Source organism: Tachyglossus aculeatus, chromosome X1 (genome assembly GCF_015852505.1).
Source record: "Tachyglossus aculeatus isolate mTacAcu1 chromosome X1, mTacAcu1.pri, whole genome shotgun sequence".
In the NCBI taxonomy this organism is placed as follows: Eukaryota; Metazoa; Chordata; class Mammalia; order Monotremata; family Tachyglossidae; genus Tachyglossus; species Tachyglossus aculeatus.
In genome coordinates, this window is record NC_052101.1 from 80,816,159 (window position 1) to 80,838,709 (window position 22,551).

Below are 22,551 nucleotides of genomic sequence, written 5' to 3' on the forward strand. Positions count from 1 at the left end.
ACCAATTATCATTCATTGAATAAAATAGCATCACTTTAAAAATCCATTCCCTCTGAGCTTGTAATGATTTACAATAGGGGCCACAGAGCAGCAAAAGCTATTTTCCTAGTTGTTTTATCTGTGCACCGACCACTGAATATAAACCAAAAAATTGACCCTGGGATTTGAGACCTTGCTATATTTTCCGCCCCACTTCTCTCCCACCTGTGAATGTCTTACCCACACCCCCCCGTATATATACATATATATATATATATATATTCAAATGCACAGTCAATTATTTATTCTGCTCTTTCTATTTGTAAATACTTCTGTTTGTCTCCCCTGTTTAGAGTATAAGCTCCTAAAGGTCAGGAATCGTGCTTAATACATTGCTCTGCACACAGTAAGCACTCTGTAAATACCATTGACTGATAGATTGATTCTTTCTGACACACTTTCCCAAGTACTTAGTACAGTGCATTATACTCAGAAATACTGTTATTACTACTTCTACCTTTTGTATCAACCTCCAAGTCTCCTGGCTCCCCTCCAATGAGAGTGCCTTTAGCGGCTGGGCCCAGTTCAGAAAGAATGCTCACTAGGGTAATTAAAATTACCCATATCCCTCCTGCATTTGTTTCCATGTTGGCCTCAAAATAAAGGAAAAGCTCAGGAAGGAATACAAATGACTTATGTTTGTGCTTAATATTGTATCACCCAATATGTGTTATTAAATAAAAACGCAACGGGCCGACACGACTTTTCCACAGCATCTCTTTGCTCAACAGCAAAGTTCTCCCCAGGGTCATGATTTTCAAAGAAGGTTGACTAAGTAAGACACCTGCTCTTTACTCAGGCCCCAAAGAAGAGCTCACATTTTGATGTCCAGCTTTAGCCCTACAAGTAGATTGGGGTTGGCCCAGATGGCAACACAGTACTGGCTCTTCTAGAGAAATCAATCCTACAAATGCAGTGGATTCTCTAGAAAACAAAGGCCAAGGAGGAGTGATCTTTTGGTACTTACCACCCCATAGGAAATAGGGCTGTCTCCCATTCAACACTGATGTTATCATTCCCCTGACCTCACTGTCAATTTGCAGTAACATTAAAAAGGGTAACATGTGACACACCTTAATGCCAAAGAATGTTGAATACAATGTACTCACTTCCTTGGACTTTCTCTTTCCTCCAAGATCAGTTCTATTTCACTACTGTGAGCCTATTTTTGGGTAGGGATTGTCTCTGTTGCTGAATTGTACTTTCCAAGTGCGTAATACAGTGCTCTGCACACAGTAAGCGCTCAATAAATATGATTGAATGACTGAATACTGTCATTCATTCACTCATTCATTCAACTGTATTTTCTGAGTGCTTACTGTGTGCAGAGCACTGTACTAAGCGCTTGGAAAGTACAAGTTGGTAACATATAGAGACGGTCTCTACCCAAAAGCGGGCTGACAGTCTAGAAGGGGGAGACAGATAATAAAACAAATCATATTAACAAAATAAAATGAATAGAATAAATATGTACAAGTAAAATAAAAAAATAAATAAATGGACTAATAAATATGTACAAATATATATACATATATACAGGTGCTGTGGGGAGGGGAAGGAGGTAAGGCGGGGGGTTGGGAAGGGGGACAGGAAAGAGGGGGCTCAGTCTGGGAAGGCCTCCTGGAGGAGGTGAGCTCTCAGTAGGGCTTTGAAGGGAGGAAGAGAGCTAGCTTGGCGGATATGCGGAGGGAGGGCATTTCAGGCCAGGGGGAGGACGTGGGCCAGGGGTCGACGGCGGGACAGGCGAGAACGAGGCACAGTGAGGAGGTTAGTGACAGAGGAGCGGAGTGTGCGGGCTGGGCTGTAGAAGGAGAGAAGGGAGGTGAGGTAGGAGGGGGTGAGGTGATGGAGAGCCTTGAAGCTGAGGGTCAGAAGTTTTTGCCTGATGCGTAGGTTGATTGGTAGCCACAGGAGATTTTTGAGGAGGGGAGTAACATGCCCAGAGCATTTCTGCACAAAGACAATCTGGGCAGTGGCGTGAAGTATGGATTGAAGTGGGGAGAGACAGGAGGATGGGAGATCGGAGAGGAGGCTGATGCAGTAATCCAGTCGGAATAGGATGAGAGATTGAACGAGCAGGGTAGCGGTTTGGATGGAGAGGAAAGGGCAGATCTTAGCGATCAATCAATCAATCAATCAATCGTATTTATTGAGTGCTTACTGTGTGCAGAGCACTGTACTAAGCGCTTGGGAAGTACAATCAATCAATCATATTTATTGAGCACTTACTGTGTGCAGAGCACTGTACTAAGCACTTGGGAAGTACAAGTTGGCAACGTATACAGTCCCCACCCAGCGATGTTGCGGAGGTGAGACAGGCAGGTTTTGGTGACGGATTGGATGTGAGGGGTGAACGAGAGAGCGGAGTCGAGGATGACACCAAGGTTGCGGGCTCGTGAGACGGGAAGGATGGTAGTGCCATCAACAGCGATGGGAAAGTCAGGGAGAGGGCAGGGTTTGGGAGGGAAGATCCGTTCAGTCTTGGACATGTTGAGTTTTAGATGGTGGGCAGACATCCAGATGGAGATGTTCTTAAGGCAGGAGGAGATACGAGCCTGGAGGGAGGGAGAGAGAGCAGGGACAGAGATGTAGATTAGGGTGTCATCAGCGTAGAGATGATAGTTGAAGCCGTGGGAGGGAATGAGTTCACCAAGGGAGTGAGTGTAGATAGAGAACAGAAGGGGACCAAGAACTGACCCTTGAGGAACCCCTACAGTAAGGGGATGGGATGGGGAGGAGGAGCCCGCAAAAGAGACTGAGAATGAACGGCCGGATCAGTGGGGAATGAATTGCTTATTCTCGGTCGTTCATTCAATCGTATTTATTAAGCACTTACTGTGTGCAGAGCACTGTACTAAGTGCTTACAGTTCTTTTCAAGTGTCACCTAGTCATCCCTGTGTCCTTGATTTGCCCAAACCTTTTTAAAACAACAGATTTTTTTTCCAGCATGGTTGTGGCTTAGTCTTTTTTCAGACAGTTTCCATTATTTTCCTTATCTGCCCTATTAGAGTGTAAAATCTGCCAGACTATAAACTCCCCGAGGGCAGGGATGGTGTCTTCTCTTTCATGCTCTCCCAAACTCTGTACACAGTTGGCACTGTTGGTACATGCTGTTGATAATAATAGTGATAAACTTCTTGAGCCAGAAACACTCCTGTATGTTCCCCAAGCACCCTGAACAATGCAATGCTCTGCATAAAGTAAGTGCTCAATGAAAACCGCTGATGTTATTGATACGGGCAGTACTGGAGTTAAGATCTTTCAATGAGGGTGAATGAAACTTTCAGCACTTCTAAATTTACATACTGTTTTGATTTAACAGCACCATACTCCTTCTTGTTCTGGAGGTGAGGGTTGTGGTCGAGGTGACATACAGGAGCTTCAGGTAAATGGGGAAACAATTTTAAAAGCTGTACTGGGAGGAGGGAGAGAGGGGAAAAAGTTTAAAGAGGGCAGGAGAAGTAGAGTAGGAGATGCCAGGGTGATGGAAAGGGGAGTCACCTGATCTGCCAGGCAGATCACCCGGGAGGGTCCACACATCCATTTTACAACCGGTGAAGTCAAAGTTGGCTACCCTATCTTGGAACTTCTCTGACTCAATATAAATACATTAATGAATTAATGTAGCTATATTATTCATCTAGAATTGAGTACTCAATTCTGGGTAATTTTAGTCAAAGTAACGTATCCAACTTTGGTTCAAGAATCAATCTCCTATTTATACCATTATCTCTATGGGTAAACTGGTTCCAATGTTCATTTTTGTATGGTATTTGTTACGCATTTACTATATGCCAGACACTGTACTAAGTTCTGGGTCAATACAAGCTAATCAGGTTGGACACAGTCCATGTCCCATATGGGGCTCACAGTCTTAGTCCCCATTTTACCAAATGAGGTAACCAAGGCACAGAGAAGTTAAGTGACTTGCCTAAGATCACACAGCATACAAGTGGCGAAGGCGAGATTAGAAGCCAGGTCTTTCTGACTTCCCAGGCCTATGCTCTATCTACTAAGCCACGCTGCTTCTCTAATTTTATCTACATTTCAACTGATCCATAGTTTTCAGGAATCAATTGTGTCATAAGCCCAAGTATTACAAGGACTTCTCTCTGTCTTTTATTTATTTTTTGTTTTCACAATGGAGTCCGTCTTCAAGCACTTTTACGTTTCTCCCTTTTGTCTTCTCCTCTCTGTATCTTATATTTAAGATGTCATCAAGAACACTGCACACAGGTAGTGTGAGAACTGAATGAAAGGCAGCTATTAAAAGTATAAAGTTACCTTACAAATTAGCTCCGGCTCCCAAGCTCATAGGTTCCATAGGCCTACAGCCCTAGTGCCTGAAAGCAATCAGGCTGTGGGCAGGTGGGAGAGAGGACATTATGTCCCAGAGGAGTGAGGTGGATATTATTAATCTAACCTTACTATTGCTTATATTCCTTCTGTATGTTTGTTTCAGGCCCAGTACAGTGCACTGAACACAGTAGGTGCCCAGGAAATACCATTGACTGACTGTCAATTGCCCCTTTAAACATACAATTCAGTCATGTGATGTGCACAAAAAAGTACCATCCCTTTGAAAAAACTGATGTCTCTGCCACTGATTTTACCCCTGAACAATGAACTATAACGTCAAAAATACTGAAGTTGCTAGTCAATGATTTGGTAGAATAAAATAATTTTTTAATGGTAAAGAATTGTGTTACTGTGACCAGGTTGCATTAGAGAGGGACTGTACATATGGACTGTGCAGTAATGTGGTTTATGATACTGCTACTAATAATAACTATGGTATTTGTTAAGCACATTCAATGTGTTAAGCATTTTACTGAACGCTGGGGTAGATATAAGATAATCAGGTTGGACACAGTCCCTGTCCCACTTGGGGCTCACAGGCTAAAGAGGAGGGAGAACAGCCCGTTGTTGGGTAGGGACTGTCTCTATATGTTGCCGAATTGTACTTTCCAAGTGCTTAGTACAGTGCTCTGCACACAGTAGGTGCTCAATAAATATGGTTGAATGAATGGATAGTGAATCCACATTTTAACTTGAGGAAAACGAGGCACAGAGAAGTTAAGAGAAATTAAGAAGTTAAGTAAAACACCATTGATTGATTAAATGACTTGCCTAAGGTCACACTGCAGGCAAAGGCAGATCTGGGACTAAAAACCAGGTCCTCTGACTCCTAGGCTCACACTCTAGTGATCACTGATATTGCTTAGGAAACTCAACCTGATGTTGAGGGTCAAACATCATGTGTGTGTTTTCTAGGACATGGTGTTTGCTTTTCAGTATAGTATTTCAGCATACAGCTCTGTCTAAAAGCAACGGTACAGTATCTAGAATGTGCATTACCTCCATGCCTCTATGGCTGGGGGTGATAGGGAATTTGGTTGGAATAATTTGGTTATTTCCCATCGAAACAAAAGTTCTCAAAATGCCTATTTTAACAAAAACAAAATTTTCCAGGAAGCCAGCCTAGCCTTATCCTCAATTGCTTCCCCTACGGTTAATGTATTTTAATATTTCTCCCCCATTAGACTGTAAGCTCCCCCAGGGCAGAGATCGAGTCTACCAGTTGTATGATACTTTCCCAAACGCTTAGTATAGGCACAGAGTACAGACTCATCAAATATCATTGATAAGCAAACTCTTATGAATGCACTGGAAGGCATTAGAGAGGGACTATTGCCCAATAAATACTTAAATACATAGTATGAATACTTCATTCATTCAATCGTATTTATTGAGCACTTACTGTGTGTAGAGCACTGTACTAAGTGCTTGGGAAAGTACAATACAGCAATAAAGAGTGACAATCCCTGCCCACAACGAGCTTACAGTCTCGGGTGGGGGAAGAGGGGGAATGATCGAACCTGATGTTTGTTCAGAGGATAAGTCTGCCTGTAACACGTTTGCATGCATTACTGTGGTTAGTTTTAGTCTGTAAACTCCTAGTCAGAGGGGCAGGAAAATTGGGTGATCCCATCCCAGCAGCGGGGCAATGGTAGAGGCCAGTGTAGCACAGAGTAGGGGCAAGCCAGGCAGAGAGCTGGCATAGAGTAGCAAATACACATATCCACAGGTGCAGAGGATGGGAATACATAAATACACAAGTACTAGAAGTAGCTTTTGGGTTGATATGATTCGGAGTCTGGGGGATTAATCGGGAAAGTCTTGCTGGAGGAGATGCAATTTTAAAAGGGTTTTGAAGATGGGGAGGGTGGGGGTTTGGAGGGAGTTCCAGGCCGACTGGATGTGCATTGGCTGCAGTTAGGATAGGAAGTAAAGGATGAGACTCTTTAAGCAGGACTTTACTGACGATCTCCGAGAAGTGTTTCCTTGTTTCCCCAGCCTGCCCTCTGGGCCTCTCCCCAGAGTATCCGAGGAATCGTACACCCCAGAACCCTCCTTTGTTTTGTCTGCACACGTTAGAGAGCTGGGGTGGGGAGGGGAAAGAATATTCTTTTAAGACGATTTGAAACTGCGGTGAAAAATATAGCTGTGCGGGGATGGGGGTGGGGGGAGACGGAGGAAGTGGGGGAGGCAAAGGGTTTCTCCCACTACTTTCAAGATGGGAGCTGGACTGTCTGGTCAGAAATCCAGCCTGTACAAAAAGTTGAGGCAAAGTACTGAACAGTAATTGCTCTTCTGTCTTTGGAGCAGACTCCTTCCCTTCTCCTCCTCGTTCTTTCTCTCTTCGTCTTTCTGCTCTGAACCCAGTCTCTAGTTGGCTCCCTTTCTTCATCTCCCTCCATGTAATTCGGGGATCGCAACTCGGGGTTCTCCTTATCGCCCCCCTCCCCTTCTCTGTTCCACCCGCAGCCTCTCGGGCGGGAGGAGACGGCTCCAGTCCCGAGAGAAGAGACGCAGGGAAGGGGGTGGGGGGGAGGCGAGGGAGAAGGGCAGGGACGGAGCCCGAATCCCTCCTTGGGAATTTTAGGAGAAGGGGTGGGAGGGGGCGCCCACGGAAATTCCCAATCGAGCCCCCCACCGCTCAATCCAGCTCCTGGATAATCTAGTCCCAACAGAGGAAATGCTACAATGTTGCAAGCTGACGTAAGGAGTTGAGCAGCCGGAGCGAGCGCGGCGCGGGTTCGGATGCCAGGACTCCGCTCTCCGCTCTCTGTCATCGGCGCCCGTGCGGGCGGGCGGGCGGGCGGGGGCCCGGGGGGTCCGTGGCTGCGCGCGCCCTGCCGGACCGGGGACAGACCCCTCACCATCCAAGCTCTCGCCTCTCCCCGCCTCGGAAAACTTTGTAGTCTTCATAGCCACCCCCTAAGTCGCTTCTGCAGATGCATTTTCCCCTTTCTATTATTATATTTTTGGTTTCTTCGAAACACTAGGCACGCATTCTTTTCTTGCCCTCGCGTGCCTGAGGTCCGGGCGAGAGTCTATCATCGCAATCTTTAAATCTGGGGATTTAGTCGTCATTGCCGAAACGAAACCCATCAATCTATCTAGCTCGCTATCAATCTGCAGATCTAGAATCTATTTACATCCCTCCCCCTTTTCCGGGGGGCTGGCGAGGGTACGGAGAGCGGGGGGAAGGTTTGTTTGCTTGTGGGTTTTTTCCCTTGCCCTCCCCCCTTTTGGAGGCGAGGAGGAGCGGCGGCGGCGGGGGTAGCAGGAGCAACCCGCCTGCCCGGTGGCAGCAGCAGCAACGGCGACGGTGGCGACGGCCCCAGCCCCTTGTCCGCCGCTGCCTGAGGACCGAGCTGTTGTTTCCGAAAGCGAGAACCGGAGCTGGAGCGGTGCAAAGAGCGGTGGCGGCAGCGGCAGCAGCAGCAGCGGCGGCGGCGGCAGCAGCGAACAGCAGCAGCAGCAGCAGCGAAAAGCAGCAGTAGCTGCAAGCTAGCTAACATGGCGACTGTGCCTGTCTATTGCATCTGCCGGCTTCCCTACGACGTTACCCGGTTCATGATCGAATGCGACGCCTGCAAAGACTGGTTCCACGGCAGGTAAGCTTCGCCCGGCCCGACCCAGCTCGGCTCGCCTTGGACCCGGGTTACATAGGGACAGAGAGGGTGGTGGAGGGGAGATAAAGGAGGGGGGCCAGGAGGAGGACGGGGGTGACGGCTCTCCCCCGGGAGTTAAGCTTCCTCTCCCGATTATTTTTTTGTATTCATTGAATTTATTAATTTAGGAATTACGGTGGCTTTTAGTATTTGGACGCTCTCCCCGTCCATCCTTTCTCCTTCGTTACCTTCTACCCTCTTCTCCGATGCCCACATAAAATAGTAATAGATCAATCATCGGTCCGCGGTGCTGGGAGCCCGTTCCGATTAACAGAGCCCCCTCCTCCTTTCACTCGCTCTCTTCCTTTTCTCTGTCCCCCACCGGGCCCATCTCGGAGAGGAGAAAGGGAGGAGTTATTGTCCTCCCCCCGCCCCGCTAGTGTGTTTTTGGGGGAGGGGGGTAGAGTCCGTGGAGCCCCAGCCTCCTCCTTCCCTTCCCGTCCCCGACGGGCGGGGCTCCCCTTTGTGCCGGGGGCGGCAGGGTTATTGTCTCGCCCAGGGAGGGGGACGGGTCCGTCCGCCCGGCTTGGCTCCTGGTTTTCCCCTTCTTTCTCCTTCTCCCTGGAAAGGGGTGTCCGGGCGCTCACTGGGAGGGTGGGGTTGGGGGTAGGAGTGGATAGTTGAGGGGGTGAGGAGGTTGCAGCCCCGAGCCCTGCCGCGCACAAAAGCAAGAGGAGGGAGGCGGGGGAAGAGGGAAGGACGGAGGGAAGGCCGGGGAGGTGGGTTGGGAGTGAACAGTGTAAACAGCGGGGCCGGCTCGGCCCGGCCCTCTGGACTTCGGTCCCTCCCCGAGGGCAGCCAGCGCCTCGGCGGCTCCGGGGAGGGCGACCGGAATCCCATCAGATCGGCGGAGCTCTGCGGGGAAAGTTCGGGGGTTTTTCGTCTGCAGGGGCGGGGAAGAGTGGGTTCCCCCGCACCGCGTCCCGACCGGGCTCGGTCCGGCTTCTGGGCGGCTGACAGCTGTTGGGAGTGGCGGGGGGCCACCTGGGAGCCCGGGGTCAGGGACGGGAGTTGGGGCTGGCTTGGGGGAGGGGGTACCCCGGCAGGGTGGGTAGCCAATAATTCGGCTCTTCCTTCCCGCTTCCCCTCCCGTCTCCTCCCCCTGCGAACTTGCCGTAACTTTCCCTGCGAGGGGTTTGGCTGGGTCAGGAGCTAGGCAAGTGCGCTGCGACCGGGGGGCCCCGGGAAGGCGGGAGCTGAGCGGCGGCGCCGCCCCCCCCCCCTTTGGAGCCCCCGAGGCTGGAGCGGGGGGAAGGCGCCTTCCCGCTCTCCAGCCCTGCCAGTCCGGCCTTCCAGTGCCGTTCCTCGACTTCGGGAAGGGAAGGATGAGAGGAGGGTCCGCCGCAGGGACGGTGGGGGGCGAGGGTGTGTGTGTTTGTGTGGAGGGGTGTGTGTGCGCGTGTATGTGTGGATATGTGTAGAAAGACACCCCCCCCCCCCCCCGCCGGTCTCCTCCCCCTTCCCACACCGGCAAGTCTCACGCTTGTCCCTGCTCAAGGTGCCAAGATTCCCCTCCTCTTTAGGCATCATAGGGTGCCCCTCTTAGCTCAGACCTCTGCCCAGCCGAATGGGTAACAGCCAAACAAAACCCCCACTTGCCCGTTTGCTACCTCAAGGTCAGGGTCTTGGACGGAATCAAATACTGGAAGCCCCTTATGGGCAGGGGACGCGTCTGCTAATTCTGTTGCCTTGGGTTCTCTCAAGCGCTAGTATCGTGCTCCACATCTGTAAGCGCTCAATAAATACCACTGATTGATTACGATTGGTTCTCAATGTTGTCTGTTGCAGTTCTCTCTTCTCTCCCCAGGGGAGGTGCGGTGTGACCTGGTGGGAGCTGAAATCTAGTAGGTTTTGAAGGGGTGTGCTGGAGTGAGGAGGTGGGGAGGGATTTGATCGTGGGCTCATAGAGTCGCTTTGGTGTTCTTGTTGTTTTCCCACCTCCTCGCTCATTCCTTTCAGCGGGAGTGAATAATTTCATTATGACACTATTGCTGGGTGGCATTTCCGTGGGTTTACAGGGTCTGGGCAAAGGGATGGGGTCTCTCTGTGGACCAAGGCTGATCACCCAGGTAGCCTAATAGCCTGGAGCATGAATCTTCCGGGGGGTGGGGGTGGGGGCAGTCTGAGCTGTGTGTACTCAGGATCGGGGCCCTCACGCTTACCCTTTTTTGTTGTTGTTGCTTGGAGCCTCAGGTTTGCCAAATCCTGGGTTCTTTCCAGAGGAGAGCAGTTAGTGTCAGAGTAGTAAGAGGGGGTGGCAGAACTCCGTGCCCAAACTGCCCAGACTGGTTCTGTATGCAACTCATTCTGCTATCAGGATGTTGCTTGCTGGGGGATGGTAAGAAAGAAGTGGGGGCCAGGGGTGGAGGTGGGGGAAGAGATGAGAGGGGAGGGATATAAACTGGGGTGGCCCATTTAATTTATCCCCTTCCTAGGTGGGGAGGGTGTTTAGAAGGGGTGGTGGTGTTAGGATTGTTAAGGCTCCATTCATCACCCTGCCTTCTCCAGCATTTTGGAGAGAAAAAGTCAAAAGTACGTGGGTGGGGGTGGGGATTCCCGGTGATTTCACTGCCGGTTTGAACAGTTAAAATTCTCCTCAATAAATTAGGTCCCTCAATGCAGTTATGAGGCTGGGGAGATAATGACCTTCTTTGTTATCCAACTTCCCAATCCCACCAGTTCTCTATCTCATAACCGGACCGATTAAACTAGGGGAAGGTGGGGGATGAATGGGATTAAACTCTTCATTTGTTACCTAATGTTCTATTGAGCCCTGGCTGGATTCCCAGGGCAGGCCTGAGATGGTGGCAGAAATGGTGGGGCCCAGATTCTGAAAAACAATGGTCAGGGGGAAACTGTGATCTTTCTTTCCATGAAGCTTTGGGCTTTTTCTTTTAATTGGATTTGCTATAGGAGTTTATCCAGAAATGTTGGGTGGTCATAAATGCCAAGACCCAATAGTCCTTTTCCCCTGCCTCTGGTTATCTGCAGGGAAGATTACATTCCTATGGTTGATTTGAAGCTACCTTTTGAAGATCACCCTGCAGTCATAGCCACAGCTGCTGCCTATGTCCTAAATGAGAGGTTTGCTTATCCTAAACTCCTTGGGCCACCTGGCTTTGTATCAGCTGCTTAATCCACTTTTGGGTTCTATTCCACAGACTTCTCGTGTTCGCGGGATCCTAGTTTGAGAAGCTAGATTGGACCGGGGAGGCAAGAGGAAAGGGTTGCTATCCGTGGTTTTTAGGATGATCCTCCCAGGAGCAGTGGGAGGGCATTTTTTGGAAAGAATTCTTCCTTGAAAATCTCATTTCTTCGGGGTGGATTGTTCTGAACTGGTAGGCTCTGGACCTCTTTTTCCCAACCCCTGCCATAGAGAAAAGCTTTGTTTAGCTTTCCCAGGAGATGTGGAAGAGTAGAGGTCCCTCTCCATCCACCCAGTGCAGTGTATTGAGCTCAGACTTCCAAAGGTGGGTGTTATCGGTAGATGTAGCTGCTCTGTTAATTCTGGGGCTGTCAGGGTGTTGGTAGCTGCATTATAAGATCTGACCCTACAACACATTTGATTTTTCCATGGGATTGATGTTTTGTAACACCACCATTGTTGCATCACCAGTAAGTTTTCATGGAATGCCAATAAAACTATTATGAGTCGGTCGGATATTCATTGTGTTTCTGCCAGAGGAACGTGAGAGATGGAGACAGCATTTTCATACCTTGCTTGTTTGGGTGGGAGTGACTTGAACTACACTGAGGTTGAATATGGAGAGCCAGGGTTCAGTTCGGAGAAGCCACTTCTTAGAATGGCTCCTTCCATGTCCCCTTCTTTTGGTCTTAGATTTGAATTGGGCCTCGAGGGAGGCATGTTGTAGCACAAAATAATAGCAACTAATGTATAATTAACTTTTGTTGTTTTCCCTCCTATATGGAAAAAGGCAACATCATGAAACCAAACTTGACAAGCAGTATCAATGTATGTTTGTTTTCAAATGCTATGCAGTCACTCATTCTTTGATCAGGTTTCTAATTCTCGCTTACTGTTAGCTTTCCTTTTTACAATTTAAGTAATTTTTGCTCACCTGTTTGCATCTACTCTGCCTTTAGACCCATTTATACATGTTCACATACTCAGATACACACAGACATGTTCACACATACACTCTTATAGACATAGTCCTATACACTCATATTTGTACATTCAGACACTTAACAGTAAAGCACATGCACAGACATCCTCACAGCCATGTTCGCAAGTAGAGACCTGTTTATACACAGTCATACACTCACTATGCCTGTGCACGTGTGCTCATACACATTCATGGTCATAAGACCTGCTAGCTTATTTTCAAATCCCTCTAATTCAAACATACACACACATCCATATCGGGTCCTAATGTAGCATGCCTAGGAGTGCTGACCCAGGGATTTTTGTAGAGAAGAGATTCTAGGGGATCTACAGGACCGTTTGAATGTGGGTAGCATTGAAGTCTGGAGAGAGACGTGTTCCCTCTGTGTCTAGCTGGTGACTGCTTCTCTCAGAACCTCAATGCTACTGATATGGTTAAGACTTTCCAGGGAGTGTCTTTCACTCCTTGTGTGCCCAAGTTTCTTTTCAGGGATTTCCCTGAGTGTGGTTGCCACTTGGGTGTGAAGGGGGAACACACTCTTTGGGTCTTTTCTGTGCTCAAGCTCTGAATTCAGGCGTGCACATTTGACTCAGGATTGGATGTCATAGCCAGGCAGTTATTTATTTTAAAAAACAGTAACAATAACAAAAACATTGGCTAGAATTATATGGAGATGAATACGTTCCAACTAGGAAAACTCAGAACAGTAAAAACTATGAGACCAACTATTCCAACAGACCTTATTAAAATCACATTGCCTCAAATCTTCAAAACCCAGAAAAAAGGGAACAAAAAGATGTGGGGAAATTTGGAGCACCTGAATTAGGTAAGTGTCGGGGTATGCTGGTGGTAAGACCTAATATTTAAAAAAATGTGAGTTTTGGTGATTGGAGAGCCAAAAGGAAATGGGAAATTTTAAAGGTAAATATGGAAACAGTGGAAGGTAAAATAGGCCCTTTGACTACACTGGCAAGCACTTCCCAAATAAAGTGTTTTTTGAACTAAACATTTTGTTCGGGACACATCTTAACAGTCAAAACATTTGCATCTGTTGAAAATGTTTGTTTTGCTGTCAAACAGATCCATTCTAGAAACATTTTTTTTGGAACATTTTGGCAGAGAAACAAATGCTTATTTTGAAGCTATGTAAGGGTAGCCAACATTGTAGCAAATACTTCCACCTTTCACTTTGAAGGGAAAGTGTTTCCACAGGGCAGCATTCACAACGTTGGTGCAGTTACGTCAGCCCAAAGATTTGCAAAGGTGTCTGCTTGGCAAAAATACAGGTCCAGTGAGAACACAACCAATGAGGAACTTGCTACATAACGCATACTGGGAGTCTCGTCCCTCACTAGGCTGTGAAAGAGGAGAAAGAGATAGATCAGAATGATTAAAACGTTTGATATAATCACCTTAGCAGAAAGCAGTTGGAAGCCGTGCAAACTAGGTGACCATCTGAATGTAGCAGAAATCAGTAATTTGGGTACCCTGCCCAGGTTTAGACTAGTATTTCCAGGTCCAGGCCTAGCCCGCTTGTCTGTAGCGAGGTAGCATCATTTTGGCATTTGATAATACTATTTTACCATTGGTCGAGCCTATAGGTGCAGTTCCTGTGTTTTTCATCCTGATCCCTCTCACCAACTGCTTTGGGTGCTAAAGTGGGAGAACAAACCAAAGTAAGTCTGTACTGGGCAGAGCTCTTCCCAGGTGAGAGTTATTCAGGACCCCAGTTTCTATTTGGTTCTTCCTGTAGCTGCATAGTGATCAGTAACCTTTGCGATCCATGTCCTTGAGATGGAGATGCTGGCCCTCTATTTCTTCTGAATTCCTTACCTCTCTATCAGATGACAATCAATTCCTGAAATGACACACTTGCTGTATGCGCACTTATTTTGACTAGTGCAATGGAATTATTCATTTCTTTTAACCTTTCCCAGGCTTAGTGGCTAATTTTAAAGTCTAATAGGATTAAATAGGACTGGTTCTCATTTATTAGCAAACCCTTAGAATTTTTTAAAAAACAACAAAAAGCAAACCAAAACAAGAAAACAAGCCTTTGCTGAGAGCCCAAGGACAGCTCTCCAGTCTTGCCACTTTTGGTGTTGTTTTTGGGTTACAATGTGTAACACGTATACCCTCTCTCATCTTCAGACCACAATGAAATGGGGGCATTTCCCTGCCCTCCGAGGGTCCATGTCTTCAGAGCAGATGGGCTGAGGAGTTTCAAAGATGCCCGGCGGTATTTTCATTCAACTGCCTCTGGTTTTGTTGGGGCCTCTGTGACACTGCCCTTCCCGGGGCCCTTTTGTCTGAGGATTTACAGGCACTCATTCACCGACTCTCACCCCATGCCACTGAAGGGAGTGGGTGGCAGACCTTGCTAGTTTCATTTCCCAGAGGGAGAGGGAGACCGAGAGCCAGGATGGAAGCGTGACATGCCGGCGGGACACAAAGAGGCCAACTGGTGAAGGGGCTAGGGACTGGAGAGAGGTATCTCTTTGAATCAGCAGCCAAGCAGTGCAACAAAATGGCTCTAGAGTTGGAAATTAGGATTTATGGAAAAAAGGTCTAAAGGAACTGAAATTATTTCGTTAGAGGAAAGGAAGCCTGGGGTTGGGGTGGCAGGGGAGAAGCCATGACTGAAAAACTGTTTTCAAGTGCATGAGGGTTATTAAACAGAGGGTGGCGAGCAGCTGTTCTCTACTTCCTTGAAACCCGAACAAAAGGAAATGAACTGAAATAACAGTAGGAGGTGTTTAGGTTAGACTTCAAAAAGAACTTCCTGACAGTGAGGGTTGTCAAGCACTGCAATGAATTACCAAAGGGAAGTGGTCGAATCTCTTATTCTGAAGGGCTTAAGACACCCAGGGAAGCCAGTCTGGCAGGAGGAGGTTGAATTTGAGGTTGGGGGTTGGAGGTCTTTTTCAGCCCCAAGAGTCCCAAATCTGTGGCCTACCACTACACCTCTGAAAGAGAAAGGTGGATTGATTATCTCAAAATAGCCATTTCTGTGTTGATGTATATTTACACAAGCACACACTGAGCTTAGTCTCGCTTGCTTTCTTTTTGATTCGCTGCCCAGGTATCAAGCTGGCCTTCAGTATTTGTTACCAAGGTGCCAAGGGCTGTGGAATCAGAATGCTGACCTTTAAGTAGAGCAAACTTGCTACTCCTGAGTGATGGTTTCTTTGTTATTTAGGTTCTGGCATGGGCATTTGCTGGGCATCTCTTGGTGTTTTTGTGATTGTCAGTGGAGGTAGGGATGCTCAAACATCGTGAGAAACCACGCTTTCCTGTTGGAAGGTATGGAGTTGGAAGTGCAGGTGCCCGGATGTTATATAACCTCCGGCCCATTAGAGGAGGAAATCTTTTAGAGCACCTCCAGTCTCCGGTCTGCACCCCTGTAGAGTGACTGTGCTTAGGGTGGCAATAGCTAATGTGCATGAGACATCTCTATTTCAGACTTTGTTGGTGCCCTGTGGAGGATGGTAATTTGGGGAAAATGCCTACAACTAATGCTTAGCAACGGCTTAAATCACATTTTCAGATCATTGTCATTATCGTAATAAAGTACTATATTGCGAGATCTTGCTGAGAAACCACTAGTTGCTGGTCACTTTACAAAGTGTAGCTATGGTCAGGGTTCCTATTCTGGAAGGAATTCACAGTCTAAACTGGATACAGACCAGCCTAGCCTCATCCACATGCAGAGTTAGGCTTTCTAGAGTGACAAAATGTAGTGTTTTTCAAGTGGACATTTTTCAGCTCCAGGCATCCTATAATGACATCTCTTAGGGGTGGGGGAAAGAATTCTGCCACAGTGCAGGTAAAAAATGACTAGCCTGGCCATTTGCGGCACCTTTAAGCCCCTCTGTTTCTCTAGTGGTGAGACTGTTAAGAGACCTTTGTCCCTTCTGAAAAGGAGTGAGCACAATTTGAACCTTATTTGGAGATGGGGAAAAATGCGGTATTGATGCTAGGCTTGGAACTGGCCTCCAAAGGGGTTTAAAATGATAAAAAAGTCCCTTGTTAATTCTTCCAAATTCATTTCTTCCTGCTCATGTCTTGCCCCGAAACATTCCACCAGTGTGTTGGTCTTGATGAGCTCGTGTGGCATGGCATGCTTGGGGATGTGGGGCTTGGTGACTTCTCCCTGTCACACTAACTGCAAATTCACTTTGGATTATTGAGAATCGAAATTCAGTTGGGATGCCTGGAACAGCCAGCCTCTGGTTGTTCCGGATGAAAAGTTGTGGCTTTCACTGAGTGAATGCAGTTGGCTGGGCAAGTGCCGGGGAGGGGAGCGCTAAGGAAGGCCAAAGGAAGGTGCAGCGGTATTGTTTGGTTTGCGGAGCAAATACACATCTGTTTTCCAGAAATTGTCACTGTAGGTCCCTGTGTGATTTTAATGCAGAAGGTGGATTGGCGATTGAGAGGCTGTAGGTACCCTGTCCTGCTTAATTGGGTCCGTAGTAAGCTGACTACCTCTTTTTAGGCTGCTGAAATCACATGCTGCTGTTTGTGTAGCCAGAGTGAGTCAATTTATTAGCAAGTTGGAAACCGTGCTCAGTGACACCATGTTAAACCAGCTTCAGCGACAGTTTCAAAGAAATTAGTCTCTGTCGACATTCACATCAGCTTCCTCCCAAGGCCTTCCTTTCCAGGCCATTTTGGGATGGCTTCTCCATGCCCCCTCGCACCTTCGGTATTTGCTCAATGAGAAATAACATGCTGGCTGTGCTTGCGTGGCAAGTTGATGGAATTTCACAGAAATTTCACAAAATCTAAGTGCGTCTTAACAGTTCCTGTTCCATCTCACAAATGAACTAGGTACCATCAGGTTCATTTGATACTGGTATGTTCGTGTGAGCCTGTCTTCTAGACTGTGAGCCCGTTGTTGGGTAGGGACCGTCTCTATTTGTTGCCGACTTGTACTTCCCAAGCACTTAGTACGGTGCTCTGCCCACAGTAAGCGCTCAATAAATACGATTGAATGAATTTGACCTGATGGGAGTCCTAAGTGTCAAAATAAGGTGCTTGTGGCTGGGTGCTCTTGCCATGAAATTGCATCTCTGGGTGGGTCTCCTCCATCTGCTGCTCAGTTTGCCTGACTGACAACTGCTTTGAGGAGGTGCTGGCCCCAGGAGCTGATTCGAAGAGGGCAGTTTACCCTGTGGCCCAAAGAGTGGGTGGTTGAGTGCCATTTTGCCCCTTACATTCCCTCCTGCCCCTGTGGGTGCAGCCTCTGGCTCCTTCAATGCCCTTCCCTACAGAACTAATTGGAACACCCAGGGTCTCCTCTGAACTGGGCACTTACATTCTAAATAAAGTGCCATAGAGGGGAGGGCATGTGATGAACTGGGGGGTGGGAGGGAAGGGGCACAGGGTGTGCCCCTTTGGGGACAAATTTCCCCAACAGTCAGCCGGTCAGGGGGTGGTTGAGGCAGGGAGGGAATGCCAATGAGCGGTTCATCCCCTAGAGTTCATTTGGGTTAAAACTGATGTGCTCCCCACAAGTTCTGGCAAAAATGGGCATTTCCTACAGGAGAATTACTTTTAAAAAATGTGTCCAATCGAGGGAGATATGGCTAAAGATGCATATATTTGGAGTTCAAATGTAGTAGTAATAGGAATAACGGTGGCATCTGCTGAATGCATTGCCTAGCATTAAGTGTTTGGCAAAGTGCAACAGAAGCACAGGATGCTTTCCCTGTCTACAAGGAGCTCACACTCTAGCGGGGGAGGTGGACTGAAATAAAAAAATAAAATTGAACATTCAATCAGCTACATAGATACCAAGTGCGAAGGAAAGACATAAATGCATAAGGTCAACATTTTATTTGTGTGTGCGAGTGTTGCTAAAAGGATCCATGTATGGCCAACATGTGTGTGAAATATCCTTTGTAACACTGGCACATTTTCTACTTGCAGTGCCTGGTGCCTTTTTTGACTCTGCCTTTTCGTGTCACAGTATTCTCAAAACCCAGGTTTAAGAGAATCACCCCATTTTTATTTGTATTTGCAGGCATACCCCATGGTGTAGCTGGACTGTGTTCCTTTAAAGTATGGTTGAATTGTGAATGACTGTTTTGTGGGGTACATTTTCCTGTAGAATTGCATGTTTTAAATTAGGATCCATCCCAGAACCTCTGGAAAAATAATATGAAATCCCCTCACGTGCTATATACTGTAATGCGAAACATCCCTAAACTATTGTTCAATCTTTGTTAAAGTGATTTAAAGCCTAGCATGCCATTAACACTAGCATTGCATTTTTCAATGGCAAAATTCAAAAATCTTAAAACCCAAAACAAAACAACCTGCCCTGCCCAGCCTCTAACCCAACCTTAGGATGAAGCACATTGCTCAGGATTGTCTTTCTAGATGAGGTGATTGGAGTCAGGTGGGGGACGTTACCAGTGACTGCCACGCTGGTCCCCTCGAGCCACTGCCACCCCATCCCACCCCACCCATCCCGCCCCCATTTGTGGCTGCCTTTGTCCCTGCAATCCTGGCTGGGGGAGGGAGCAAATGGGAAGGGATGGGTTGGTGCAGCAGCAGTGATTGTCTTGGCAGCTGCAAGGGCTAGAATGAAAGGTACCACACAACATAGTTCACCCCTAAGGGAGGAGCCTGAACGCTCTGTTACCACTGTCATGGTGGAGGTGAATCTGATGGTAGTAAATGTCAGTGACCTAAACAAGTGCAGTGCAGCAGTCAGTCAGTGGTATTAACTGCTTATGATGTGCTGAGTACTGTAGACTCTAGACCGTGAGCTCCTTGTGGGCAGGGAACGTGTCTACTAACTCTGTTATATTGTACTCTCCCAAGCATTTAATACAGTGTTCTGTACACAGTAAGCATTCAATAAATATGACTGAGTACTGTACAGGGTGCTTGGGAGGGCCCTGTATTGTATTCTACCAATATAGTAGAGTTGGTAGAGGTGTTCCTGCCCACGCGGAGCCTATCGTTTAGAGGGAGAACCAGACATTGAAATAAATTACTAATGGGGGAGTGGGTGAGTATAGGATTATATACTTCAGTGCTGTGGGGCTGGCGGGGGGTCAGGGAGGGAGGGACTAATAAGGGGTACAACTTTGAGTGCATAGGTGATGTAGAAGGGGGCGAGGGCGAATGGGAGAAATGAGAGCCTGGTCAGGGAATGTATTGGAGAGGCTGGACAGGGCACGTTGCTGAAGCATCTTGGAGCATAGAAGGGCAGTTCTGTTGAGGTTCTTTTCAAAGCTGACAGTTGCTCCTTTGCGTAAAGGAAGCAAAGGGGAATCAGTGAGTAAATTCTACCTTCCTTTGGAGGAGTTGGCCATGGCAGCAAAACTGTTCAGATTTGGTTAGGTTCCCTGCCAGGGTTAACAAAATTCTTATGCATTATGAGGAATTTTCCAGGCCTCTTCACTGGCTGGGCAACCTTTTATTTCCCTGACTGTTTTCAATCAGTTTGGGTTGTTGTGTCAGAGTGTTAGCACACTTTCAAATGGCATGGATTAGCACCTGGGTGGGTCCCTGGTTTAGCTTTGACCTGGTTAGAGAGGCGCTTTTTGGGTCATGGTTGAGAACTCCTAGTATGGGGGAAGCTTCTTGAGGTCTGTCCTGGGGTTGACTTGCACTTTGGCCTACTGCTTGGAACATATTTCCTTTCCCCAGCTCCTAGTTCATCTAATTTGATTTAGCTATTAATCCCAAGAATATGTGGCCATTTTCTACCAGCCTTCTCATTTTTCTTGCATCCTGGGGAACACCCATAAATTATGCTTTCCATTGCATCTAATTTTTTGATGGCCCTCTTTCCTTACTCCAAACTTAGAATTGCCTAAAACGTTTCTGATGTGCTTAATGGGCTGGGCAAAAATAGGATGCTTACCTACTTTAAAATTCCCGGGCAGGGAATTCCTGGTACCTGGTATCAGTACCAAAACAAATATTGTGTGTCGTAGGGCCCTTGAAAATTCCAAGAAATGTACTTAATGCTGGCAGATATACAATTCTATTGCACTAGCTGGGATTTATTAAGGTTCCCACTTTTTCTATCTCCTGTGGCTTGTGGAATGGTGGACTGATTTTTTTTGGACTTTGGCATCCCTCAAATTTAAGGGTGATAGAGTGGAAACTCCTTGTGGGCAGGGAATGTGTCACCTGTTTTATATTTCCCAAGCAATTAGTACAGTGCATTGCACTCAGTGGGCACTCAAGAAATGCACTTGCCACTCCTTTAACTACTGTTACTACTGCTAGTACATGCTTGACAAAATGTGGATTTTTTTTTTTTCAGAACTCAAGTTTTCGTTTTTCTTCCTCGCTCCTTACAAGAAACCCAGAGTGAACACCACTGGTGGAAGTTTCAGGATCTAAGTAATAATAATAATAATAATGATGGCATTTATTAAGCGCATACTATGTGCAAAGCACTGTTCTAAGCGCTGGGGAGGTTACAAGGAGATCAGGTTGTCCCACGGTGGGCTCACAGTCTTAATCCCCATTTTACAGATGAGGGAACTGAGGCCCAGAGAAGTTAAGTGATTTGTCCAAAGTCACACAGCTGGCAATTGGCAGAGCTGGGATTCAAACCCATGACTCCTGACTCCAAAGCCCGTGCTCTTTCCACTGAGCCACGCTGCTTCCCAAAGTGGTTGCAGAGCTATATTTGTCCAGCTAAACTTTCTGAAAATGCCTTTTATTCATAGAAAAAGCATGTAACTTAGCCCATTGCTTTGGTAGGATTTCTACTGACTTCAGCCAGAACTGAATTGACTGAATGACAATGCCGTAACTTTGCACCTTGATGATGGCTTGCCTTCAGGCAAGGAGATAGTTCAAGCAACGCATTGGGGGACCTCCATTAGGGGGCTATATCCAGGACAAGTGAAGTATGGGGAACTTCCCATGCAGTTTTAATGCTCATGGTAGTCATGTGTCTGAGTGCTGGAAAAGTCCCCAGTGTCTTAAATTGTCTTCGTTAGAAATAACAATGCCAAACAGTGTCTTGGATCAGCGTTTAAACTGCAAGCAAGGCACAATCTTCAGAGCTTGGAATTAGGTTCAGCAAAGAGCACAAAGGTATGATTTTAGGGCTAAATATGGTATTTACTCGCATGATTCCCCCCCCCCCCCCACACACACACTTTTTGAGGAGAAAAGATTATTTTTATAAGCAGTGATAGCAGCACTGCCTGGGAAGGAAGAGAAGGGTCAGAATGCCTTTATGCCACATGCAGGCTTATGCAGGGGATGAACTTTTTTTCCTGAGGGTGTGAACTTTAGGGTAGGAAGGGGAGGGTTAATACATTAGTATTTTTTGTATGCAGTCCTTGAAGGGGTGCAGTAGAAGTAAGAGATGCAGTCTCAATTGCCCACTTAGCTTTCTCTTCTTTCTTCCCTCTTTACCTATTTTTATCTTCCCTTTTTTCCCTCTGGCTCCCCTCATTGCTAGTAATTCTTATATCACCCCCAATTCTTTGCGAATAGTGGGCCAGTTATGCGAGTAAATGTGGTACACTGTATTGTGAGAGCACAACACAATCAATCAAAGGTATTTATTGAGCACCTACTGTGTGCAGAGCATTGTACTGAGCACTTGAGTACAATACAGTGTAATTGATAGTCACAATCCCTGCCCCTAAGGAGTTTACAGACTACAGTGAAAGATCAATATTTGAGAATCCAATGTAAATATTACAATGCCATTTCAATAGTTCACACAATATTGGTTCTTAATGAGAACAGTTCCCAAACCTCAGTACCAAAACAAATGTTCTGTGGCAGAATATAATGGTACTGTAGTGGAAGGATCCTGATGTGAAACTAAATTCCAACTAAAGCTGAAATGCTAAACATTCGGCAAAAAAGACTTGTCTTCCATTCCACCTTTCTTTATGTGCCTTTGTGGCATTCTCTAGGTCTCTGTCTCCTGACTTTGTCAGAGTAAATTGGACTTCTTTTTGATAGCAAAAGGACAGCACACCTTCCGATTTTCTCTCCATTAAAGCTCTCCAGGCTTTATTTAGTGCAATGCTTGTGGGAGGAACCCTGACAAATCCCACATAACCCAGACCCATCCATTTCCGTACCAAAAGGAGATAAACCATTTGATGACTTCCTGGTGGTAAATGGGAGACCATGTAGCAGACTTGGAAGTTTTCTATACAGGCTGTTTCATGGCATGGCAAGTGTTAGGGCACTGAATGGGCAGCACTGCCCACTGGTTTGGGGTTATTTTCCTAGGGGAAGCAGCGTGGCTCAGTGGAAAGAGCACGGGCTTTGGAGTTAGAGGTCGTGGGTTCAAGTCCCGGCTCCGGCACTTGTCAGCTGTGTGGCGTTGGGCAAGTCACTTCATTTCTCTGGGCCT

General features: G+C 47.0%; 1 protein-coding gene across 2 annotated transcripts in view; it reads left to right on the plus strand.

Moving 5' to 3' along the window:
• Window positions 1-7,236: 7,236 nt before the first annotated feature.
• PHF2 (PHD finger protein 2) overlaps window positions 7,237-22,551 on the plus strand; it is a 202,311-nt gene continuing 186,996 nt past the window's right edge. For both annotated transcript variants that reach the window (XM_038772093.1, XM_038772094.1), the window contains exon 1: window positions 7,237-8,004. In XM_038772093.1, the coding sequence (XP_038628021.1) occupies window positions 7,907-8,004 (98 nt within the window). In that variant the 5' untranslated portion in view covers window positions 7,237-7,906. The remainder of the gene's footprint in view (window positions 8,005-22,551) is intronic.